Here is a 26,903-nt window from a genome sequence, read left to right as displayed (position 1 = left end):
AAGAACAAATTGTAAGATTTTCCAAATGTTGCGAAAGCTGCTGTGTTTTACTTTCTGTATTTCCTCAAATACTGCCAATAAATGGATTTATTTCCTTCCTGAGTGATTGCCAAAATATGCCATTGTCCATTTGGTACATATATTTATAATTACTAAATTCAGTGGAAAATCTAATTGGGCTCCAAGTACATTTGCAACCCTATACAAATAGTAGGGCAGGAACATGTACAAAAATATTATCCTGCGGTATTATAACTGCATTTTTTTCTAAAAATCACTTACGTTAATTTTCAGGAAATTCGCCTTATTGATTATGAGAAAATGGTTGACAGTAAAGGAACCAGAGTTGTGGCATTTGGTCAGTGGGCCGGGGTAGTAGGTATGTTCTTGATTTGTTACCTTCACTTGAAGCAAAAACAATGCAAGACAAACAGTATTTTCTAAGTGTGTTTTCCTGCTGTTGACAGGAATGATCAACATTTTACATGGTTTAGGAGTGCGATTCCTTGCGTTAGGCCACCACACTCCCTTCATGGTAAGAATCTTTCGCTCTTCTTGGCCTTGTCTTTCTGGGTCTGTTGGTTTGGCTTTTCAACTGTTGCTGCCAAGCATATAATGATACAAACTAGCTTGTTTGTTAAGGAGTCCTGACGAAGGGTCTTGGCCCGAAATGTTGACTGTACCTCTTCCTAGAGATGCTGCCTGGCCTGCTGCGTTCACCAGCAACTTTTATATGTGTTGTTTGTTAAGGCATGAGGGTTAGATCCTGAGACCTTAACTCCAAGAAGGACGCAGGAGTTCTGTCAAGTGACATTTAACATCTGTTGAAATAGATTTAAATTTATGCAATGATGGGGATGGCACGGTAGTTAGCATAGTGCTGTTACAGCGACAATGTCCCGGGTTTAATTCCTGTTGGTACATTCTCCCTGTGATCGTGTGGGTTTTCCCCAGGTGCTCCAGTTTTCTCCCACGTTCAAAGACATACTGGTTAATAGGTTAATTGTTCACATGAGTGCAGTTGGGCAGTGTGGGCTTGTTGGGCCAGAAGGTCGTGTTACTGTGATGGAAGTCTCTAAACTAAAAAAAATTAAAATGTTATTTTTTTTTAAAAAACTAACAGATTGAAAGCATTGAAATACAGGTAATTCAGGCACATAACTGTGCATGCCTTTAGAACATAGAACATAATTACACACTACAGACCCTTCAGCCCACAATGTTGTGCCAACTTTTTGACCTACTTTGAGATCAACCTAACCCTTACATACCCCTCCATTTTTCAATCATCCATGTGCCCATCCAAAAGTTTCTTGAATGTCCCTAATGTGCCTGCCACACCTACAACCCCGGGCAGAGCATTCCGTGAACCCACCACTCCACTTCTCAAGGTCACTGACCTCACTGAAAGAAATGGGTTTACCGCTGCTGAACGAACTTTCCCGAGTATGAAGCTGAGGGCCAGGTGTGAAGGTGGCAATCATTTCTGGGTGAAATTGTGCTGATCACCGAAATGAACTTGGCCCTTCAGGCCAGGGTCAAACAGCTAGGTATGATGGCTTCCTGGTGCATGCTGAAACATGCAAAAAAAAAGTAATCTGCTGAGATCTGCATTTTGGCACCATCTCAAAGTCCTCTGGATTTGCTACAGAACATGTCACAAGGTAGCTCCAAATGCTAAAAATTATTCAACACCTCTCACAGTGCTCAGCAGTTGTCAAACTCATAAAAATTCCAGCTATACGGAATGATTTGATTGGTTGGGTTTATTTTCACTGAAACATGGGATGGGATTGAAGGTTGTGACCAGACTGGGTTTTTTTAAAACTTGAGGGGCATTAGATAAATAGCTAGTCTGTTTTTTCCCAGGTTAGGGGAGTTCAGAAGTAGAACCCACAGGTTTAAGGTGGGAGGGGAGAAATTTAAAGAGTATCTGATGGGTAAGGTTGCGCGCGTGCGTGTCTGTCTGTCTCTGTCTCTGTCTCTGTCTCTGTCTCTCTCTCTCTCTCTCTCTCTCTCTCTCTCTCTCTCTCTCTCTCTCACACTCACACACACACACACACACACACACACACCTGTTGTGAGGTGCCAGATAAGGTGCTGGATAGGAAAAGAGCAGAGGGATTCAGGGCAAATGGGATTGGTGGAGATGGGCATCATATTCAGTGTTGACAAGGTGGGTACATCGCTGCTATACAATCCTATTGTTCACTTGGGGTCACAGAGCCAGCAGCTATAAACCTGGAGCTGCTATGTTAGGAGGTGGCGTCAGATCTCTCTTCTGTTTTACAGCACATTGGCATGGCCCACAATTACCGGAACAGTGCCCAGGCAGTGCAAGCTGTGCGGGACTGCGGTTACGAGATCGCACTGGGATTAATGCCAAAGTCCATTGGACCTCTAACATTTGTGTTCACGGGCACTGGTAATGTCTCCAAGGTAGGTTGCATGCATTTTTTTCATGTTCAAGGACAAGGGGTAGCTTGTAGTGTGGGTTCAATATGGTGACATCTCTCTAGTGTTTGCATGTTTACTGCCTGGGTTTCCTGGAGTTGCTCTGCTCTGCTTCCACATTCCAAAGAAGTGTGAGTTGATTGGTTAATTAGCTGCAGTAAATTTCTCCTCGTGCGTCGGTGAGTGGTAGAGATTTGCGGGAATTGGTGGGTGTGTGGAGTAAATGAAGAAAAGCTTGAATGGGTGCTTGATTGTCAACATGAACTCGGCGGATTAAAGAGCCTGTTACCACACTGTATCATGGTATGTGGCAACATTCCAGAGATTCCTTCCATGTAAGTCACCAGGTTCCAGCCAGACAAAGACTAAGCATAAAAACTGAGCTTATTTCATTTAAGTTCCTCACCACTATTTCAGTGAGAGTGCTAGTAATTCACTTTTAAGCCATTGAAAAGGAACCAGATAATGGCTTTCCAACCTGATGGCATGAACATCAATTTAGAACGTAGAACAGTACAGCACAGCACAGGAAGAAGGCCCAAGTAATCAAATGGCTAACTAAACTGATCTCTTCTTCCTACACAATGTCCATATCCTTCCATTTTCCTCACATTTAATGTGTCTGTCTAAACATCTCTTAAAAGTCTCCATTGTTTCTGCCTCTACCACTACCCCAGGCAGCACATGCCTGGTTCAATCATGGACAGATGGAGATTGGTTGCTATGGTTATGAACATCTCTTGGAGATTCCTTGAAAATGGAAGATCCAGCTCTTGAAGATGCCTTGGGATTCTCTTTAATCTTACTTGCCTAGGACTTTTTATTGCCCCCCCCCATTCCCCCCCCCCCCGTCTTTTCTAACTGCCGCCTTGTGTTCTTATCTGGCTTTGTTTGATTCTAGCTTCTTAGGCTTTACATCTTTTCCTTTTTCTTCTTGACTAACTTCATCACCTCTGTCGACATCCAAGATTCTCTTACCTTGCCATCCTTGTCCTTTCATCTGACTGGAGTGTACCTGTCCTGTATTCTGTGCAGATGGTCTTTAAACTCCCTCCATGTTTCAGATGTGGACTTGCTCAAGAACAGCTTTTCTCAGTTAGCTCTCCCTATTTCCTGCCTAATGCTCTCATAGTTTGCCTTGCTCCAATTTAATACTCTCCTTCAAAGTCTATATTTATCCTTATCTATGGCTATCTTAACACTTAAGGAGCTGTGGTCACTGTTCCCTAAATGTTCAACCACTGAACGGTCAGTCACCTGGCCCAGCTAATTACCTAACACCATGTTGCAGTACAGCACATCCTCTTGTTAAACGATCTATATATTGATTTAAGAACCCCTTTTGGAGCGTCTAATAAACTCTGCTCCATCTAAACCTCTTGCACTCAGAAGGTTCCTGTTTATATCAGGGAAGTGGAGTGATGGAGGATGAGAGGTGAATAAGATGATGAGAGGGATTGATCATGTAGATAGCCAGAGGCTTTTCCCCCAGGGCTGAAATGCCGAACACCAGAGGACATTGTTTAAAGGTGCTTGGAAGTAGGTACTGAGGGGTTGTCAGGGGTAAGTTTTACACACACAGAGTGGTGGGTGTGTGGAATGCACTGCTGGCAACGGTGGAGGAGGCGGATGCAACAGGGTCTTTAAGAGACTCTTAGATATATGGAGCTTAGAAAAATAGAGCACTACGCGGTAGAGTAATTCTAGGCCATTTCTCGAGTAGGTAACATGGTCGGCACAGCACTTGTGGGCTGAAGGGCCTGTAATGTTCTATATATAACATCATAGTTCCATGTACCGATCCATTGTCTAAGTTCACATTTACCCATAATACTCCGAGCATTAAAATACACATGCTTCAAACTATCTTCCCCATCATGTATATTACTTCGCTCCTGCCTGTTCTTACTGGCCCTGACATCTACCTTCCTCTCCATCCCTCCACTTTCTGACCTGGTGCTCTGGTTCCTATCCCCATGCTAAACTAGCTTAAATTCTCCCAAGTGGCTCTAGCAAAGATCCCGGCCAGGATGTTGTTTCCCCTCCAGTTTAGGTGCAACCTATCCCTCTTGTTCAGGTTATTCCTGTCCAGAAAAGTTTCCAATTATGAAGAACCTGAAACATTGCCCTCTGCCCCACTTCCTCAGCCATTTATTCATCTATACCATCATCCTGTTCTTGCCCTGACTAGCATGTGGCCATAGGAGAGATTTCTCCAACTTTGTATATTTCTTCACATACCTTCTTCCAAACATCGCTTAGTTATGGATTGCATTTACACATCCTTAATTCTTATCTGTATCTATGTGTGTCCTTAACTTCAAATTCCTGATGGTGCCATCTGACCTCTATTTTAATCATTCAATTCTTAAATTACCAGAGCCTTATCTGAGATTTGAAATCTACAGTATCAGATAGTATTTTTCCACAAGTTATCAGTCCCAAACACTCCTATTTGCTTGTCTGTCTTTTAGATAGCTCACAGTAGGATGTTTACAATGGGACAGGCCATAGGGCTGTCAAACTTTATCAGTTATGGTCTCACATGAGACTGACTTGGTGTCGATGATATTAACATCCTTAACTCTGCCTCTTTGTTTTGTGGTTTCCAACAATTCTATCCCGGCAGGATAGTATCTTTTTAAAGCATGATGGGATACTTGACATTCCTCCGGGTGCTACATTGAAAGAATTCATCACATCCTTGTTAAGTTTTTCTACCTGCTCTAAGATAGTTGGAGAGGGGAACAATTGAGAAGGATTTTTGAAACTATATTTCGGTGAGTTATAATGGAAATCCCTGGAAGTGAGCAATGTAGATTCATTGAAAGGAAAGTTGATTTCTTTCTGGAAATAATATTTTTAATTTGAGTAATTGGAGACATGGCTTGTAATAACTGGTGCCACCGCTAATCATGCCTGGATCAGTCATGGACAGATAGAATTTGGTTGCTATGATTATGTAACAGCTCAACCTCATTGCATCATGTGATTACCGGGACGGTAGAAGGGGAACTGCTTTTTCTGTGGCCTTTCTCCTCTATCAGTCATGTGTCCTTATGAAACTGCTCACAAGTTTGTACACTATATCCATTCTGTTCAATTGAAGTTTCACAAGTTTGTACACTATATCCATTCTGTTCAATTGAAGTTACAGGCACCTTAGTCATTGCAAGCAGATCTGGGTTTGGTCAGATAACAGTTCTGATTTATTGTCAATCATTAATTCAGAACTTAGAAAACCCAGTCAGTTTGACTGTCTATTTACTCACTGTGATTGGGATCACAGCAGTTGTAACAAGAGAAACAGATCTATGAATGGGTTTCATTTTTATCCAGAAATATCAACTGTTCAGTGAATTTTCTTTTAAAAGCCCCAACTTTTCTTCCACTTCCCTATTTCTGTTTTGTAATGGTAACTCCTAGACTGTTAGAACTTAGTGTCCACTTCAGGCAAACATACTTGAAATGAATTACTGGTAACCGTTGCAATCATCTTTATTTTGGAAAGGTTAGAGGTTAACACGAGAGCAGAAGTCTAAGAGTGGCTTTCCTTCTTGTTTCTTGCATCTATTTATTGCCCTATTTCTTCTACTCAAGAATCAGGAGGTGTAAGTTGTAAATGGGTTTAAATCATTACTATTATGGAAACATAGAAACATAGAAAATAGGTGCAGGAGTAGGCCATTTGGCCCTTCGAGCCTGGACCACCATTCAGTAGGGTCATGGCTGATCATCCAACTCAGAACCCTGTACTAGCCTTCCCTCCATACCCCCTGATCCCTTTAGCGGCAAGGGCCATATCTAACTCCCTCTTAAATATAGCCAATGAACTGGCTATAGCCCTCTTAAATATAGCCAATGAAACAGCTGAAGTATTGTTGCTGAATTTTTTAATTTGAGTTTGTGATGTCCTTTTTTCTGTGTGCATCTTAAATGCTCATTTTAGAAATCCATTTTTACATTTCCTCCTTGTTTCTTTCATATAACCTTGTTGCTGACTTGTGTTAATATTAAATGTGCTCATTTAATTTTGTACGTATGCTATGGATAATGTTGTTGAACTCCCAGAGCATTCCAATCAATCCTATTCCTATTTCCCTGTAATCTGTAATCTCTCACACACTATTCGACTCCTCTTCTCACCCATCTACACTGGGGCAGTTAACCTTCTAGTCGGCATGTTCAGGAATGAAAGAGTAAACCGAAGAACAGATTGGAAACCCAAGTGATCATGGGGAGAAAGCTGAAACTTCACACGGGTACCTGCGGTCGGAATAGAAGGACTACCTGATGTAGCACTGCAGCACTCCCTTGTGTTAATGTAAACCTAAGAACTTTCTGGAAAACAAAAAAATTGTGTGGATATACTGTAAGTGGTTGGGTGGAAAAGAGCACCATGAAACACACTTTGCATTAATAACTGTTTTTTACCTTTACAGGGAGCTCAAGAAATATTTAATGAACTTCCCTGTGAATTTGTTGAGCCACACGAGCTGCGAGACGTTTTCAGTTCTGGAGGTAGACAATGATTATGACTTAAGTACGTTAATGTTTTGCAGGTCTGCGGCAAAGGTGCTCTAGGGCTTTGGGCACATTCTAAAGTAGTCAAAGCTCCCTTCTATTTGGAAGGAAAGAATAATGGGCAGTATTTGACTATGTATCACTGTCCTTGGTTGCTTAAATTCAAGTACTGAGGATATATTATGCTATTAAAAAAAATTGGGGAAAGTGATCTTTGTCCCTTCATCTAAGAGGCCAGTGGAAAGGAAAAGGTCAGAGTTCAGAGGGATATGATTGTCATCATCATATGCTGCAAGCTTCACGTACACTATAAGGTATAATGTCCACAGTTCTGGTTAGGAAGTATCCTCAGCTTGGAATATAAAATCGAATGGCTGCTCCTTGCTGGCACGGTCATGAATTATTTCATGCTGTGGGAAGATGATGTCCATAAAGTATAATAATGTCAATATAAAATAATGTCCATAAAGGGGAAGGCCAGAGAGCTAATATGAATGATCAGATTCTGTTCTTTATTGGTTACAATTGCTAATGTGTTGAGGCTTTGCCTTTGGAACTAATTCCCCTTTGCTGTTTTTGACTGCACAGATCAAAATAAGATTTACTGCACAGTTCTTAGCCGTCATCACCATCTTGTCAGAAAGAGTGATGGGAAGTATGATCCTGTGGAATATCAACACCACCCTGAGTTATACACCTCGCGCTTCAATACCGATGTAAGAAACCACGATGCACCTACTTGATGCCAAGTAATACGTTTTACAGAACATGATGTGGAATTGTATTCTCTGACTGAAATTAAGATTTAGTGAAGGAGCTATTTCCTTCAAATGTCTTTGTTATCGCTGGTCCATTTTTAATAGTAAGTCCGGAGGCTGGCTGAGAAATATACCTTCCTATTGACCGGTTCACAGGGCAGCAATGGTATTTACATTATTTTCTTTAGCTGCGACATAACTGGTATATCGAGGTTCCAACATTTTTTCTGTCCTGTGTGTAAATATATACATAATTCTTTATTTTGCTGGTATCCTGTCAGGCAGGTCACCTACAAATAACTAGCCTAGCCTTCATTTGATGTCTGTTTGATTTCTAATTTTTCTCAATTCTGATGAAAAGTCATTGGCCTGAATTCTGAACTGTCTGTCAGATGCTATTTGATCTGCTTAATATTTCCAAAGTTTCTAGTTTTTATTTTAATAAAATTTGTCAGAATCTCACTTCAAATCTGGCAGGGCCCACAGAAGGAGGATAAGATTACGCTGTCTGGAATCTCTGATCTGCTGTTGACCCGGGCAAGCTTGGAATGTCTGCTTGCTCTTTACAAAGTAAATGTCATCAAGATTAGATTAGATTAGATTCAACTTTATTATCATTGTGCCGAGTACAGATACAAGGCCAATGAAATGCAGTTAGCTTCTGACCAGAAATGTAAAGAATACTGTTATTTACAAAATAACTGTGAATAAAAAGTAAGTGCTACAGCACAGAAATATAAAAGTACTGAGACAGTACAATATGGATGCAATACTGCTTAGCGCTGTGATGTGAGGTTCAGCAGTGTCACAGCCTCAGGGACGAAGCTCTTCCTGTGCCTGCTGGTGCAGGAGCAGAGGCTTCTGTAACACCTACCGGATGGGAGGAGAGTAAAAATTCCACGGTTAGGGTGAGATGCATCCTTGATGATGCTTTTCGCCCTGCCCAGGCAGCGTTTATGGTAGATGTTCTCAATGGTGGGCAATTGGGTGCCGATAATCCGCTGGGCAGTTTTCACCACACGCTGGAGTGCTTTGCAGTCCAATACGGGACAATTACCATACCACAGTGAGATGCAGTTGGTAAGTATGCTCCCAATGGTACAGTGGTAAAAGTCCGTCAGTATCCTGGGACAGAGGTGAGCTTTCTTGATGCTCCACAGGAAATAAAGGCGCTGTTGCACCTTTTTGATCAGGATGGAGGAGTTCAGGGACCAGGTGAGATCCTTGGAAATGTGGACACCATGGACTTTGAAGTTTGATACGAGCACTACTACAGCTCCGTTGATGTAGGTGGGGGATGTGAGTGTGGCTCCTAGCATGCCTGAAGTCCACAATGATCTCCTTGGTCTTCTGGGTGTTAAGGGCCAGATTGTTGTTGGCACACCACGCGGCCAAGTGCTGGACCTCATCCCTGTAGGCTGTCTCCTCATCCCCTCTGATCAGGCCAACCACCGTGGTATCGTGTGTGAACTTGATTATGGAGTTAGAACCATGTACAGGAATGCAGTTGTAGGTGAAAAGGGAGTACAGAAGAGGGCTCAGCACACAGCCTTGAGGCATGCCGGTGTTCAGGGTGAGAGTGGAGGAGGAGAGGTTGTCTAACTTAACTGATTGGGGTCTGTTAGTCAGAAAGTTCAAGGTCCAATTGCAGAGGGATGAGCTGATACCAAGCTGGCAAAGTTTGGCGATCAGCTTGGAGGGGATCACAGTATTGAATGCCGAATTAAAGACAATGAACAGCATTCTGACGTAAGAGTTGGGGCTGTCCAGGTGGGTCAGGGCAGAGTGAAGTTACAAGGAAATGGCATCCTTTGTTGACCTGTTGGTGCGATAGGCCCATTGATGGGGGTCCAGGGTATTGGGCAGACAGGATTTCAGATGTGATAGAACCAGTCTCTCAAAGCACTTTGCAATGTTAGGGGTGAGTGGAACTGGACGGAAGTCATTCAGGCCCATGACAGTGGAATCCTTCGGCATTGGCACGATGGTGGCGATCTTGAAGCTTGTGGGGACAACTACCTGGGCCAGGGACAGATTAAAAATGTTCGTGAAGACCCTGGCCAACTACCCTGCACAGACTCTGAGCACACGGCCAGGTATTCCATCTGGACCAGCTGCCTTCTGTACATTCACCCTGCTCAGGGTGGCGCAAACCTTGGAGGTGGAAAGTGAGAGAGGCAGTTCACCAGGTGGGTGACCTCCTTGTTCTCTCGGTCAAAGTGAGTGTAGAATTAATTGAGCTCATCAGGGAGGGAAGCAGAGCTGGAAGGGGGCATAGTACTAGGTGGTTTGAAGTCTGTAATGACCTGTATGCCATGCCACATGTGCTGGGGGTCCGAGGAGTTGAAATGCTTCTTGATTCTCTGTATATGTGTTTAGCCTGAGAGATTCCCCTCCTCTGGTTGGCCCTGGCTGAGCTGTAAGCCATCAAGATATGACTATAGAGGTTGGAATTGGCCTTAGACTGGGAACCTAGCTTAGTGGGATTCTTGCAACTTCTCTTTGGATGGGGTTGCAGGTTCAAGTAATATTAGTGTACCGTTCTCAGCATAGCAGAACAGGGGTCCACTAAATGACACTTTGCCATGAAAATATCCCAGAACTCAAGATTTTGAACAAAACATATTAAATTTTTAGATTATGAAGACATGTAGTTCTCTTTTATTGTGATTTAGTAAGGCATGCATTAAGAAATGATATATTATTTCCTCTGGTGTGATATCACAAAACACAGGACAGACCAAGACTGAAAAAACTGGTAACCACAGAATTATAACATATAGATACAACAGTGCAACAATACCATAACTTGAAGAAGTCCATGAGCACAGTAAAGTTCAAAGTTTCTCAAATGTCCCACATCTCACGCAGACAGCAGAAGGAAGAAAAACTCTCCCTGCCGTGCCGACTGCAATCCGACTCTGAGTCATCCAAAAACTTCGAGCTCTGATCAGCTCTCCGACACCGAGTCCTGAGTGCCATCTCTGTCCGAACGAGTCGACCTCCTTCTCGGTCGTCAAAAGCAGGCAAGGCCGGGGATTTTGAGGTCTACCCTCCGAAATATCCCCGACGAGAGTTTCAGAAATTTCTCCAGATGTTCCTCTGTGCTTTCATGTCCTTCCTCCATCAAATCAGAATTGTTTAGGATGGCTATTATGAGAGAATGTTGAGCTCAAAAACGAAGGGAGATCTGTTCCATGTTGTTCTACCACAGGTTTGTTTTATATATTAGTTCAATGTTCTATATAAATGCATATGAGCCTGTATTTAAAAAAAATAGAGCAAGATTTAATGTTCTTTTTACAACTTGTCTCATTCTCGTGCATCATTTCATTAACATTCACCACTTTTCCTCAACCAGGCGATCACTTGGTTTTGGCTAAAGTATTGATTGGGAGAAAGGCTCATTTTTGGGGTTGGGCATGTGGGTGGGAGAACAAATGCAAAACACTTCACAATGAGTAAAACACTCAGGGAATCTCATCAATGTCATAATATACCACCCTTTGTTTCAAGGTAATTCCCATCCCACCCAAAAAGACACCTCAGTTGTGTTAGGGGAAGCTTCTGGAATCAATGATACTTTATATAGGAACAACCAATTCCATAGCCTGCTATTCTTCAGAAAAGACCAGCTTTCTAATACTTAACCCAGTTTAGCCTTTGATTATGCCTCAGTCTCTCTTTAGAATTTTCGATGTATACATGGTCTAATTCTCCCACCGTCTTTGTAAAACTTGATTACGTTGTCCATAAGTCTGCCCTCCTCTAAGAGTCTGGAATATGACAAACTGGACTATATAATTAAAATATATCTTAAAAGTGACTGCTTTAAGTCCTGGAAGATGCCAATTTGTCCATCTTATTTTTCAGATTGCCCCATATACCTCTTGTTTGGTGAATGGTATTTACTGGGAACCAGATACACCTCGATTACTTACCCGATTGGATGCCCAGAATTTGTTAGCATCTGCCAAAGATTTAGACTCAACTAGTGATGGTTGCCCAAGCTTACCGCACAGGTAGGATAATTTTAAATCAATAATACAGTAAGTGTCTATCTAACCTATGCTCATTGTTTGCTGTATCAGGGCAGTCTTCATTCATCAAAATGTGCATGTAGAAACATTTCTGTTATCTTGATGGAGTCCTTAGCAGTGCATGAATAAAATCAGAACATGTTGGGTGCAGTTGTGAAGAAAGGAGCTGGCCATTGACCTGAAATATTAATCTTTTTTTTCTCTCCAGAGGTACAGCCTAACCTAGTACTTGTAGAAATATTTTTTAAAAATTGAAATTTCTTGCAGCTGCAGTATTTTGCTGGAGAATCATTGTTAAAAAGAGGAGTCTCAGGAGGTTATATGGTCTGCTGTTCCTCCTATTTTCAGTGTTCTGTTTCTTGGAGTTTAATCGCATTCTGTTATGTGGGGTGGAGGGTGGATTTTACAGTTTTCATGTGTGAGTTTGGCGATCCACAGTGACAGGCGGTGAATATTATTTAAAGTTTATGCATGTTAAGAACCTGTCTGTGGTTCTCAGTGGGCTGAGGTGCCGTGGTAGCGTTGCAGTTAGTGCAATGTTATTACTGCTCGGGCATCAGAGTTCAATTCTGGTGCCATCTGTAAGGAGTCTGTACGTTTCCCCTTTCGTGAACGTGTAGCTTTCCTCCGGGTGTGCCGGTTTCCTTCCACAGTTCAAATGTGTAACAGTTAGTTGATGAATTAGTCATTGTAAATGATCCTGTGATTGTGCTAGGGTTAATTAGGTGGGTTACTGGGTGGTGCGGCTTGTTGAGCTGGAAGGGTCTATTCCTTGCTTTATCTCTAAATAAGTATGGTAGTTATCTTGTCCTGTCTCTTAGGAACCAAATTTTAAAACAAAAGCCTTAGTGACACATGCCTATGGAACCCACAGAGAGAAAAGACTAACAAAGCATTATGTAGTGAAATGGAATGGAGATCTGGCATGCTTAACTCACAAAAATGGTCAGAAAGTGGTAAAGTGACTGGGTAAATCAATTTTCTTGCAACCAGTGGTTAAGGTTTGTCAGTGAAGTGGAGGTAGGTGCAATTGTTGCATTCAAAATGGAGGTGGATATGTATCTGAAAAGAAATAATTTGCAAGGTGGTGGGAAGAGTGTGGAAAGTGTGATAGGTGGGATTCTCTTGTATATGACTTTGGGTTGAATGGTATCCTTCCATGTTGTAATCACGCTGTGTTTCTGTACACTGCAGTCTCCAAAAGTAAACATCTGCTTCTTAACTGCTGTCAAAGTGAGTAAGCAAATGTAAATCATGCACTGGGAGCAACACCTTAATACAACTTCAGAATTTCCACTTTTCCTTAAAGCAACGTTGGAGTTCATCATGAGGGACTGTCCAAGAGAACATGAAGGAGCTCCAAATTCCTGCAATCTAAGAGCCTATGATCATGGAACTTGTCTGTAGAAGAATGTCCCCTTTGCACCAGGCTCTCAACAACGGCACTGCCTGCTGCAGTTTGCTGGCAGAATATCCTCCTCTATCCCTGTCTTGCAAATCACAAGAATGTAATCTTCTGCAAAAGAATATTTTTAGGGCAGTTGACAGTTGAACCTGATGTTGCATAAACTCAGACATCCCACCTCTCCCGGAAGTTCTGGGAGTCTCCCGCATATCGATAGTGGCTCCTTGACACCCGGAAATTATATACAATATCCCGGAAATAGATTTTTTTGAGAGGGAGAGCGAGCATCCTGATTGGTCTCTCTTCGTGCTAAGCGTGGTCCCCAACCACCAGGCCACGAGGAAACGATATGAGTCAGCTGCATCTTTCCTCATTCCCTGTCACGCACTGTTGAATTTGAACGCACGCGAGGTCATCAGTGACCCAAGACGTGCAAAGGAATGGTTCCGTGACCCATTTGTGAATGTCCCCAGTGAATCATCCATGTCAGCGCGGGAAAAAGATCAACTCCTTGAGCTTGCAAATGACGGCGGGCTGAAAGGTATGTTTAACATAACACCTCTGCCAGCATTCTGGATCAAAGAGAAGGTTGAATATCCTGAGATAGCCACGGAAGCACTGAAAACGTTGCTTCCATTTCCAACATATCTCTGTGAAGCGGAGTTTTCTGCAGTGATATTGGTGTGTTGCAATGATTTTATATGTTCATATGGGGAAAATATGCAGTGTGTGTTTAATATCCAAACGTTACTTAAAATGTTATGATGCGATTGACTTAACGCCTATATTCCGGTTGTGATTAACACCCCCGCCTCCGGTTGGCAGGTCCGCAAGAATGTTGTCAATATTAAACCAGTCTGCGGTGTAAAAATGATTGTGGACCCCTGCTAAGTAGACCTATCAGTTTTCTCTGTGGGCAGGGTTTACAGTCGACCTCAAAAATAATGACTGTGTTGCTCGCTGCACTGTTTGCATCAGTGACTTTTCTATTGCCCATGGTGGGTTAAAATGTAAAAGACATGTTGAGGTGAGTTTAACAGGTGTCATTCATTCATTAACACAGCTAACGTTATTTAAACTAGCTGGCTAGCTGCTAAGGAGCTACGCTATTAATGTCTTACTTGATGAGGCCAAACTCCCTGTGGACTTGCTTAAAGTTGTAATAGAATAAACATGATAATATAATATAAGTACATATTTTAATGTCACATTTTCTGCATATACCCAACTTAGTTTACAGATTAGACAAAATCACTAAACAAAGTATTACATACACCTTGGAGGTCAACAGTGGGGCGGGGGGTGGATATGGGGTTGCGGGGGGGAGGGGGTGCTACCTCCCTGAGATGAGTTTTTACAAGGTGGGATGTTTGTAAACTGCATTTGAGCCCTGAAAGCTTTGAATAACCTGGATCCAGGGCAGTGGAGTAGCTGCTAGCAGAGGCCCAAGTAATTAATAATTGCATATATATGTGCATTCAAAAATAATCTTTCAGAGGAATTTCTGTTTAACTGGGTCAGAGTAGCCCAGCTCTCTTGAGATCTCTGACTCTGTTTTGCATAGGCAATGTTACCAAATGAAGGACTAGACCCCTGGGGAGCATGTGATGTCAATTGTGCATTTAAATTTACTAGCAGCCTCAGTTGATGGAGTCTGTAACTAACCAAGTAAGGAAACTGCACAGCAGGTCCACAAATGAGCATGCTATAACCTGAGGTTTTGCATTGTGTTTTCTAGATTTTTGGCAATCTGTGACATTTCTGCTGACACAGGTGGCTCTATTGAGTTTATGACCCAGTGCACCACCATTGATATGCCATTTTGTATGTATGATGCAGAAAGGCAAACCATTCATGACAGGTAGGCTTTTCTACATTTTAAAGTTATTTCTCCATCAAATCTCCATAAATATCTTCTTTGAATGATTGCTATTTTGTTCTGGTGTTTGATACAATTAAAATGCACAGGCAGTTCTCAATTAAGTTCTTCAAAAAAGTTTCCTTGTAGAGTTGCGCTTAAACCAAGCAATAGAGCGTTCCTCCTTTGATAGTTCTGTAAACCAGCCACACATACTGTATGCATGTGAGAATTTATAAGAATAATCATTTGTGTTTCTCAATATGAATAATATTCAGTTATCAGTGGTCTACAATTTACACAAAACATTTTAATATTATAAAACTTATTGGAATGCATTCGTACAAAATTGGTTACCAGTACAAATGAAGAAAGAAAAATGTAGATGACAAAAGCATGGGCAAAGCAGTAAGTTTTAAGCAGCATCTTAGTTGGGGGTGGGGCAAGAGTGGTGGGGAGAGAAAGAGATGCATAAAAGGATAATGTGATCTAAATGTCCACGGGATCTAGTAGTTCAAACTATTTCCCTCAAAGGAACATACTGCCTGCACATGAAGTCAAAGGATAAAAAAATAACAGTCAGTAGTCCTGCATTTACATGTTGAACATTTGTGAGGGATAAAGCTCCTAAACCAAGTACCTGTGTTGGAAAATGAGCCCAAATATGTGCAATGAAGCAAGATCTATCCCATGGCAAACTTAGCCTTGCTAGTATATTTGTAATTCTCTGTATTACAGCTTGGAAGGCAAAGGAATCTTGATGTGTTCAATTGACAATCTGCCTGCACAGCTTCCAATAGAGGCTACAGAATATTTTGGAGACAAGCTTTGCCCATATTTATGGGAGATGGTAAGATTGGAACCTGGAGATGATACCCTGTCATATCATTTGGTATTTTTCCCCTCTCTACCTTTGTTCTACTCTTTTGATTTTTAACAATGTTCCTTCAATTACTGTTTGGAAAAGTCAAATAGGAGATGCCTGTTGTTAGGACCTTAATGCCATATTTTTCCACTTAATGTAATCTAGTCAAATTCACACTAATTAGCACCATTTCTATTGGAGCATGGAGGAACCTGATCTGTTTGTGGTCAGATTCCTAATCAGCGGTGCTGATGACATTCGCCTCACAGGGTGGAAACCTTGTGTCTGTTGGGGACAGGAGCAAATACAAGGTAAATAACTACCTAGAGAACAGTGGACTTCCTGAACTCGCTGGTAGTGGAACAGAGAACGTCTGGCCTCCTTTAATCAATGCCAGGCAGACTTTAATCCTCCAGCAGCCTTGTTTGTATAAATGATTCCAGGGGTTCATTATATACCATTTGACATCACTGTCTAGTGGGTGTGTATTCTACATGCATAGAGGAGCCAGAACATAACAACACAAGTAGGTAAGAGACAGGGTAGGTCACATGGTCTGTTAAGCTTGCTCTGTCATTAAATAACAATTCCGGCCAGTCTGATCTTAACCTCAACCTGTTCTTCATATCTTCAACTCAGATGCATAGCCAGTCCTCATAACCCTGATATAGAAACATACAAAGAATCATAACTCTCTAGGGGAATAAGTTCATCCAGGTTTCATCTTCATTAGATGGCCTGCTACCCTGAAATCATACACTCTAGTACTCGATATCTCCACAAGGGGAAATACACTCTCATTATCCACTTTATTCAACACCTGTGTATCTTGTATGTTTCTTCCTAGTTCGTTGAACTCCAGTAAGTATGGGCTCAACCCACACAACCTTTCGGCTTGAGATGTTTCCTGCAATAAAGGGGACAACTTTGTGAATCTTTTGTGAAATGTATACAGTGGAAGTAATTCATCCAACACCCTCCTTCCCTGCAAAACAAGGAGACCATAAGTATGAACAGTAGTTCAGGTTCAGCAAGACTTGCCATTTATAAAACTTTATAACGCACTGGTGAGGCCTCACTTGGAGTATTGTGAGCAGGTTTAGGCCCCTTATCTGAGAGAGGATGTGCTGAAACTGGAGAAGATTCAAAGGAGGTTCATGAACATCATTCCAGGTTGGATGACTTGTCAGATGAAAAGTGTCTGATGGTTCTGGCTCTGTATTCACTACAATTCAGAACAATGAGGGGTAACCTGATTGAAACCTATCGAATGGTGAAAGGCCTTAATAGAGTGGATGTGGAGAGGACCTAACACTAGAGGACACAGCCTCAAAACAGAGGGGCGTCCTTTTAGAATGGAGATGAGGAGGAATTTCTTTAGCCAGAGTGTGCTGAATTTGTGGAATTCTTTGCCAAAGGTAGTTATGGAGGCCAAGTCTTTATGTATACTTAAGGCAGAATTTGATAGATCCTTGATTGGTCTGGGTATGAAGGGATACAGGGAGAAGGCAGGAGCTTGGGGCTGAAAAGAAAATTGGATCCGCCATGATGAAATGGCAGAGCAGCCTTGATGGGCCAAATGGCCCAATTCAGCTCCTATATCTTGTAGCCTTATAGTCTTAAACACTACTACCTAGCCTTAGTAGCCAGCCTTTAGCGATGTTTTTGTAATTAATTTATTTCCTGCCTTAATTACTTGTTGTGTTGTGCCTGAATGCTATCATTGTCTCTCACGTATGAAGACTTGCAGATTTCTCTACTGTATCACCCTAAAGTAATCCTCATATAAACAATGTTCTGCTTTTCTAATCTTCCTACCAACATGGGTAACCTTACATTTCCTCCCATTATATTGTTGCATTATTAACCATACTCTTAACCTATATTATCTAGTTGAATCTTCCCTGCACTTACCATGCAGTTTGGATTTCCATCTATCAAATCTAAAATACATATTTTTTTTGTATTCTTTTTCAGAAGGAGGCTATTTCAGCCCATCGAGTTCATGCAGGCTCTGACCTTTCCCATTCTCCACTCATTTTCTCGTTTGAGTTAGCAACTCCTCCAGACGGAATTGCCTCCCGATACAATAGAGGCAATTTATCCTGGCCAATTAACCTACCAATCTACATGCCTTTGGCACGTGAGCACTCAGTGCAAACACACCAGTCGCAGGAAAGACATGCAAACTCCACACAGTTAGCAGTGGGAGATCAGAACTGAAGTATAGCATTATGACTCAATAGCTGGACTCTCTGTAACAGTGTGCTTACCCTTGTTCTTTACTCCATGCCCTCTTCAGTTCCTTCACCTCGGTCATTAATATAGACCATAAATAGCTAATTCTTAGTACTGATCCCTGTGGTACCTTACTAACTATGGTTTGCTAATCTGAAAGTGACATTTTTATCCTGAATCTTTTGTTTTTGTTAGTTAGCTGTGCTAACTAACAGACTACTCTGTCCTCCTATATTGCTACCCAATGGCATGCAGTCGTACCTTGTGCATTAACTTCTGATTGGCACCTTATTGTCTGCCCATTTCTGCCTTTCTCTATTCTCCAAAGAACACTATACTTGTCACACACTCATTCCTTGTCAAGCTATCAAACAGAATCAGCATAGTTTTATTGTGGTTTTCTAAAAATCCTGTTGCTTCCTTCATGGATTCCACCATTTTACCAATGATAGATGAGCTAACTGGCTTATAGATTTCTGGGGTCTGTTTGCCTCATTCTTGGACAGGGGTGTTGTATTTGAATCCTGTTGCCCGGGATAGTTGTAAAATAGAAGGATTTTCTGAAGATCACGGCCAATGTATCACGGTATCTATAGCCATTTCTTTTCAAACCAGAGCGTTCTGGCTATCCAGTCCAGGGAGCTTATCTGCCTTCAGTTCTTTCTTATTTCTATAATAATATATTATTATTTAATGTTCTTCCACCCTTTTGCTTCAAGATTTTTACTAGTCTTGCAATGTATTCATTGTCTTCTGCTATGAAGGCAGCAGCAACACCTTATTGATTCCCCAGTCTCATCCTTTGGGAAAACTAATAACCTTATTGATAAATAGCTCTCTTCTTATTTGTTATGCTTGTAGAAATTCTTACTGGTCTTTTGTATTTCTTTACAGATAATTGCTTTTCACAAATAAATATGTTACCTGAGTATTAAATAGGCAAAAGAGTGTTAAACAAAATCCAACATTTCAAAATTAATGTGCAACATGTAATTTTTTTTGGCTGTATCCACCATTTCAAAGCCCCTTTCTGATAAGTTTGTTGCACCCTTTAACTGGGCTTCTATTTTTGTAGTGTGTTGAACTTCTAGTAGGCAATACAGTTAGTTGTTGCAGTGAGGTAGCTTTAGGCAATTGTTTTTTCTTGTGCCAAACAGCTTATTGTTAAAAGGTAGATTGTTTCCAGCAGCAATTTTCTCATACTGTGTGGAAGCCATTGCCGTAATGAATGAGATAGCAATAACTATTAATTTGTTTTTGACTAGCATACAAAAGACTCTGATAGTCTGTGTGTTGACTTTTGGACTGGTTTGACATTCTCTAGTTCTGCAAAGAAGCTTCAGTAAGGATTTTTCAAGCTAGACAAAGTGCTTTTTGCTTGCAAACAGGAGAGCAAATTCATACATTTAATTTGGTGTAGGATGCTTGGTATCATATCGACTGACCTTTACTGAAGTGGGTTGTGCTTTCATTACTGATTATATTTGAGGCAATGTTTGCAGCTGGATCAGAGCCCATTAAAAAAAATCATTTCCTTGTGTTCTGGGCTTTAACAATGTACACGGAAAAGGAATGTTTCCATATCTTTCTCTCTCGCTTTATAGCTGGCGTCAGATGCTACACAGCCCTTTGAAAAAGAGAGTAGTTTCTCTCCAGTTGTCCGGAATGTAAGTATAATTTCATCCTTCACATTTAGAAACATTTAAGTTTTATAGGCTGATGCAACTTCTGTCACATGTAATGCATGTGCCTATTTCAATGTCAATTTTGTTCTAGGCTGTAATTGCGTCTAATGGTTCTTTGACTCCGAAGTTCAAATACATACAGAAGCTGAGAGCAAACAGGTATACCCCTCTAGTTTCAGCTGTTCACTGTACAATGTGTTAAATGCATAACTGAGCTTCTCTAGTCAGAAACTGCTAACCTAAAAATATTAATATTTCAGTGGTTTAAATCAGGCTAATTTACAAATTATTAAACTGTTTTCGATGCTGGTGGTGTGTGCCCTCTGTGTGATCATTGCTCGTAGATGAGCCAAGGCGTTATGTGTTACTAAGTTAATCAACTCAGTGAGTTTGGATTGTCCTGCGATTATTGTCAGAGTGTGACCATAACATACTCACTTCAAGCAAAGATCACTGGCATGTGAATACAGCTGTCCCGTATGATTCGTAACTTCAGTAAATACAACCTGGAGTTTCCTGTTCTGAGAGTTCCACTTCTGTCTTTTGTGGTCCGTCTTTTGCTGCTTCTTTTGGTTTATTGTTATTATTGTAACAGTATCTTGTTGTGGTTTTAAAAAAATTGAAATAGGATGGAATTTTCATCACAAAATCGAGGTTGTACTTTTCAGTATCAACACACCATGCCCAGTTGATCTGTGTACTAAATTTGACAATTTTCTCATGCTCCAAAGTAGAACCATAACTTTTTGTTCTGAGCAGTTGAAAGTTATATTTTGTGGTGTATCTTTAACATGAATGCAATTGCAAAACTATACAGTGGCTAAAATGCAAAGACCATTCAATCCTTTACTATTATGCTGCTGGAGCTATCCATAAATTCCACTCCCCTGATCCTTCCATGAAGCGCAGCAAGTTATTTTCCCTCATTCCTAATCAATTTCCTTTTGAAAAATGTAACTGATTCTGTATCCATCACCCTTTCCTGTACTGGGTTTGAGATCATCTCTGCTCATTGCACTTAGAACAGGAGTGTATATTGGTAACCCTTTGTGTCCGATGCTCAAATTTTTAAAATATTGTATATTTGGCATTCAACCGTTCATTCCCGAGGATAACTCCCTTATCTCTATCTAAGCAATTCAATTATTTTGTCACTAAATAATCAATAATTTTTTTTTCTTTTAATGATGCTGGCATTGTATTATTTTAAAAATGAGATCAGAATAGTTCGTTTAAAGCCTTTTCCCAAGTAATGTATTAGACTTTTCCATGTTGAGGTTCTCTGGTTTAAATCTAATTCAGTGCCTGCTAACATTTGCATGTCACAACGATAAATTTAACTGCAAAGTCAGAATTGGCTAAGGGGAAAGGCTGGTTATTTAATATAAATAGGATGTTTCCTCTACTCAACGTCCATAAATGTCTCTGCCTCTCTATGGGGCTTGAATTCCTTCCCCTCCTCGACTCCCCCATAGGAGCTCTGCTCCATAACTGCAGGGTCTGACTAAACTGAAGTACTAGGAATATTGGATCTTATGAAGTTGCTCATATGCAACATGATAAATCTGAATAAAATTTGCAGAGAATGCAAAGCAGTGTGTATTCTACGCAAGATTCGAACAGAAGAGGAGCGTCCCGCTCCCTCCGGATGAAGCGGACCTGGTGGCATCGAGATTCATCGTCACCAAGGAGGACGTTAGAAGGGCCTTCCTGAAGATAAATCCAAGGAAGGCGACGGGTCCGGATGGCGTCCCAGGATGGGTTCTCCGGGCCTGTGCAAGCGAGCTCGCTGGAGTGTTTGCTGACATCTTCAACTGCTCCTTGCTTCAGTCTAAGATCCCCTCGTGTTTTAAGAAGGCAACAATAACCCCAGTGCTGAAGAAGAGCAAGGTGGCATGCCTGAATGACTGTCGACCTGTGGCTCTGACATCAATTGCTATGAAGTGCTTCGAGCGGTTGGTTATGGCACACATCAACCACAGCCTCGACGCTTTGCAATTCGCCTACCGGAGCAACAGGTCAACGGCAGATGCCATCTCTCTGGCCCTACATTCCTCCTTAGAACACCTGGAGAATAAAGATGCATACGTAAGGCTCCTTTTCATTGACTACAGCTCTGCCTTTAATACCATCGTTCCAAATAAACTGATTCCTAAGCTCCGGAACCTGGGCCTTAGCACTCAGATCTGCAGCTGGATCTTCCTCACAGACAGGTCCCAGGCTGTAAAAATAGGGGACAAGCTCTCCTCTACAATCACTCTGAGCACCGGTGCCCCACAAGGCTGTGTACTCAGCCCTCTGCTGTACTCACTGTACACCCATGATTGTGTAGCCAAGTTTCCATCAAACTCAATATATAAGTTTGCTGATGACTCAACAATTGTAGGCCGTATCTTGGATAGTGATGAGTTTGAGTACAGAGAGGAAATTAAGAACCTGGTGGCATGGTGCGAAGACAATAAACTATCCCTCAACGTCAGCAAGACGAAGGAATTGGTTGTTGACTTCAGAAGGAGTAGTGGACCGCACGACCCAATTAACATCGGTGGTGCGCAAGTGGAACAGGTCAAAAGCTTTAAGTTCTTCGGGGACAATATCATAAATGACCTGACTTGGTCCAACCAAGCAGAGTTCACTGCCAAGAAGGCTCACCAGCGCCTTTACTTCCTGAGAAAACTAAAGAAATTTGGCCTGTCTCCTAAAACCCTCACTAATTTTTATAGATGCACTGTAGAAAGCATTCTTCTGGGCTGCATCACAACCTGGTATGGAAGTTGTCCTGTCCAAGACCGAAAGAAGCTGCAGAAGATCATGAACACGGCACAGCACATCACACAAACCAATCTCCCGTCCTTGGACTCACTTTACACCGCACGCTGTCTGAGCAGTGCTGCCAGGATAATCAAGGACACAACCCACCCAGCCAACACACTTTTCATCCCTCTTCCCTCCGGGAGAAGGCTCAGGAGCTTCATACGGCCAGATTTGGGAACAGCTTCTTTCCAACTGTGATAAGACTGCTGAACGGATCCTGACCCGGATCTGGGCCGTACCCTCCAAATATCCGGACCTGCCTCTCGGTTTTTTTGCACTACCTTACTTTCCATTTTTTTATTTTCTATTTATGATTTATAATTTAAGATTTTTAATATTTACTCATTTTTACTATTTTTAATATTTGATATTTGTAATCCAGGGAGTGGGAAGCGCAGAATCAAATATCACTGTGATGATTGTACGTTCTAGTATCAATTGTTTGGTGACAATAAAGTATAAAGTAAAGTAAAGTCATCATGAGAATAGCATTAAGAGCCACTCTAGAAGCAATGGCTACTCTGTTTGTTGCGTAGATTAAATTTTGAAATTTATTTTAACCACTCGAGAGCACATTTTGTCCAGAGCATTTGAGTGCACTTGTTAGTGTGTATTAAAATGCGAGAGCAGCAAACACTGACGGAATGGGGCTGGTTGTAGGAGGGAGAGCAGCAGAGCCCAGCATTTAGTGGAGAAGGGTCGTCAGTGATGTGTAGGTGGGGGAGGAGGGTGTGGGAAAAAGTTAAAGCTGATGCTGGGCTGGAGATGTTGGATTAGAAGGGATGCTGTTCGTGATGGGCAAGACTGGTAATGTGGCTTGTGGGGTTCAGGTGTGAAAAACTAGTTAATAGAGGGATAAGGGGAATTTGAGATTTATTGCACCATATGAGTGTCAGCAAAGAGAGGAGCGGAACCAGCAAGTGCCTGAGATAGAGGTTGAAGTGTGATGGAAGGTCATTTCATTCTGGAGTAGGGGATGCAACATTTGTAATTTCCTTGGTCTAATGCTGCCTGGGGACGTGATATCTTAGAACAGCCAAGTGGCAGGTATTCCCATGATAATGTAATCAGAATCCGATTAATTATCATTAGCATATGATCTGAAATTTCAAAAATTTCAGATTTTTTTGTTACAGGAAATGCACAAAAATCTATAGCTTACAAAAATAAATATTGGAATAAAAAAAGGAATAATGAGGAAGTGATCATGGACTGTATAGAAATCTGATGGCGATGAGGATGGAGCTGTCCCTAAATTATTGAATATGGGTCTTTAGGCTCCTGCCCCACCTCTCTAATGGGATTGACCAGAAGGGGGCTAATCCTATTCATGAGCATCCTTAATAATGGATGCCGCCACTTTGAGGCACCGTCTTTTGAGGATACCCTAGAGGGTGGAGAGGGTTGTGCCAGTGATGAAGCTGGTTGAGTTTTCAACCCTCTGCAGCCTCGTGCAATCTCCCTACCGGATGGTGATGCAGCCAGTCAGAACACTCTTCACGGGACATCTATAAAATCTGTTTGTCTTAGGTGACATACCAAATCTTCTCAAACTCTGAATGCAATAGAGCCACTGGTGTGTCATCTTCGTGATTGCATTGCTCTGTGATCCAAGTTCCCTGGCGATGCTTGAAAAAGTGCTTTTGCATGGAGAACGACATCCCATTTGCAGCTGATCTGGAGATCTTGTAAAGGTTTCGGGAACTGATTGAATTCAGGAAGCACTGTTATTCTTTATGAGAGAAAATCGTTGTCAAGTTTTGCTCTGGATGAGGAAGTAAGAATCAATTTTTGATTGCAAAACGCTGCCAAAAATACCATAATGTAATTAACTTTCTCTGTAGTTTTAAGTAGTCTTAGTAGAAGCCTATCAGTTTTTGTAAAGCTACTATTAGGGCACACCATGAGAAATTATATAGGGTCTTTTAAGGTAGAGTTATGAATTGGCCACTTTCCTCTGGAGTTTGGAGACACAAGAGACTTCAGACACTGAAATCTGGAGCAACACCAAAAGCTGGAAAAATAGAATCTCAGGGGGGAAATGGACAGGTCAAGACTCTTCATCTGTACTGAGAGGAGATGGAATAATAATTTTTTTAAAATGTAGAGAGAAGTGGTGGAGCAACAGATAGATGGAAATATAAGAAAAACTGCAGATGCTGGAACCCAGGAGCAACACACAGAATACTGGAGGAACTCGGTGGGTCAGGTGGCATCTATGGAGGGAAAAGGAATTGATGTTTTGGGTTGAGGCCCTTTATCAGGGTTGGAAAGAAGAGGAGGGGGAGCCGGTCAGAAGAGGATAAAGGTTGGTTCAGGAGATAGTGTGTTAGGAGGATCCAGGTGGAGGAAGAGATGATGGAAGGTGGGGGAAGGGGAGAGTGGAATGATAGAAGTTGGGAGGTGATAAGTGAAGGTGACAGGGGGCTGAGGAAGATGGAATATGTGGACCATGGCATAAAGAGAAGGAAGTGGGAAGGGGATCTGGGGGAAGGAAAGTGAGTGATGGAGAGGTAGGGAGGGTGGGGGAGAGGAAATAAGTAACACGATGGGGCTGGTGGGATAAGAAAACCCAGAGCTATCCTGATGAAGCGTCGATTATTTATTCATCTCAGCAGATGCTATCTGACTTGCTGAGTTCCACCAGCATTTTGTGCGTGTTGCTTGGGGCTACAGGTGTGAGTGGTTACCACGTGTAATAGAAATTGATGTTCATGTCAGGTTGTAAACTATCAAGGTGGAATATGAAGTGATGTGTATGAGTAATATGAGGAATACAAGTGATAGGTGGATCGAGTTGAGGAGGAGGCAGAATGGAAAACGTGCCAGAAACTGGGAGGTGATAGGCGGAAGCATCAAAGGACAGAAGATAATGAGGTCTGCTGGAGGAAAAAAGGTAGAGTATGAAGCATGCTGGAGCTTCTCTTGTGAGTTCACACCTCAAATTTGGGACAATGCTTCCTTGATTTCTGTCCTTTACTTGATACACTTAGTCCCCACTCTGGAAAGAGTCTGAACTTGCTGGGAGATGGCAGCATTTCCAAAAGAATACGTTACATTTGTTTGATGATGAGAGACCTTCAGGATTATTCAATATTTCTGACAGTTTTGAGAACCAATGAGGCAGGAAAACCACTGTTTTTATTGCTGTTTCTTGGGTAGGGCTTGTTCTGTTTTCCCCCTCTTCCTTACCAAATGACAATACAAAGTAGTGCAAGGTCTATTATCACACCACTAGGTCTAGGGTTGGCTTTGGTTAGAACATGAATAGGAATTGGTCAGTGTTGCGAAGGAATTGCTCTTTCCTAGCAACATAGTCAATAGTGCACTAATCAGAAAAAATGGAGACCTAAGACATTCTGCAGATGCTGGAAATCTTGAACAAAATGCTGGAGGAACTCATCAGGCCAGACAGCATCTATAGAGTGAAATGATCAGTCAGTAGTTTGGGCCGAGACCTTTCATCAGGTCCTGAAAACTGTCACTCAATCTTTATCATTAGTGTAAGTTTTGCCAGCCACTTAATCACATGGCTCATCAGAAGGATGGTGTTTTGCAAAAGCAAGGTCAAAATTGAGTATATTGTCGCATGTATACAAGTACATGTATGCACAGGTGCAATGAGAAATTTACTTGCAGAGCATCACAAGCATATAGTGTCATATAAGCACCATTCAAAGAAAAAACATTAATCATAAATAACTCCTACAAAAAAGAACACACGTAGAATGAAGAAAACCAAGTCCATTTTAGCACCAAGTGATTAAAGTAGTTGTAGTGTTGCTTGATTCGTGAACTGAATGGTTGAGGGGAAATGTCTGTTTGGAACTGAACATTACCCCTGAAGCACAGGTTAAACTTTAATTCCTTTGAACCACATAGTAACAATTTTGATATCAAGACAATAATTAACTGAAGGTAATACTTCGGGTAAATTCCCATTTCACTTCTGGAAGGAGAGTTTCAGGTAGCGTGTGTAATAACTTTGCTGCTCAGTTTGTGGGTCAACCTGCTTGTCTGATGTTGTGCTTTGTAAATGGATTAATTATAGCGCTGGAAGGAAGCTGACAACTGAGTGTGAAGTAAGGGGGAAGGGCCTTGTGACAGGTTTCTAGCACAGTAGCCAATTTTCCCTCTAAGGTGTTCCCGTATCTCAGAAAGGATAGAAAGGGTCCACAGGAGGTTCATGAGGTTGATTCCAGGAATGAAAGCGTTAATATATGAGGAGCGTTTGGAGGCTTTGGGTCTGTACTCACTAGAAT

At 41.6% G+C, this 26,903-nt stretch overlaps 1 protein-coding gene across 3 annotated transcripts in view; it reads left to right on the top strand.

The window, feature by feature from the left end:
* Positions 1 to 26,903, top strand: part of aass (aminoadipate-semialdehyde synthase) — an 88,005-nt gene that overhangs the window by 17,120 nt on the left and 43,982 nt on the right. For all 3 annotated transcript variants that reach the window (XM_063058128.1, XM_063058130.1, XM_063058129.1), the window contains exons 4-13: positions 295 to 379; positions 468 to 535; positions 2,293 to 2,439; positions 6,897 to 6,975; positions 7,567 to 7,694; positions 11,610 to 11,758; positions 14,920 to 15,042; positions 15,778 to 15,889; positions 19,747 to 19,809; positions 19,919 to 19,986. In XM_063058128.1, coding sequence (XP_062914198.1) covers positions 295 to 379; positions 468 to 535; positions 2,293 to 2,439; positions 6,897 to 6,975; positions 7,567 to 7,694; positions 11,610 to 11,758; positions 14,920 to 15,042; positions 15,778 to 15,889; positions 19,747 to 19,809; positions 19,919 to 19,986 — 1,022 coding nt within the window. The remainder of the gene's footprint in view (positions 1 to 294; positions 380 to 467; positions 536 to 2,292; positions 2,440 to 6,896; positions 6,976 to 7,566; positions 7,695 to 11,609; positions 11,759 to 14,919; positions 15,043 to 15,777; positions 15,890 to 19,746; positions 19,810 to 19,918; positions 19,987 to 26,903) is intronic.

The sequence above is a fragment of the Mobula hypostoma genome, chromosome 9, assembly GCF_963921235.1.
Source record: "Mobula hypostoma chromosome 9, sMobHyp1.1, whole genome shotgun sequence".
NCBI classification, from domain to species: Eukaryota; Metazoa; Chordata; class Chondrichthyes; order Myliobatiformes; family Myliobatidae; genus Mobula; species Mobula hypostoma.
The sequence above is the reverse complement of the archived record's forward strand: the minus strand, read 5'-3'. Positions and strand labels throughout refer to the sequence as shown.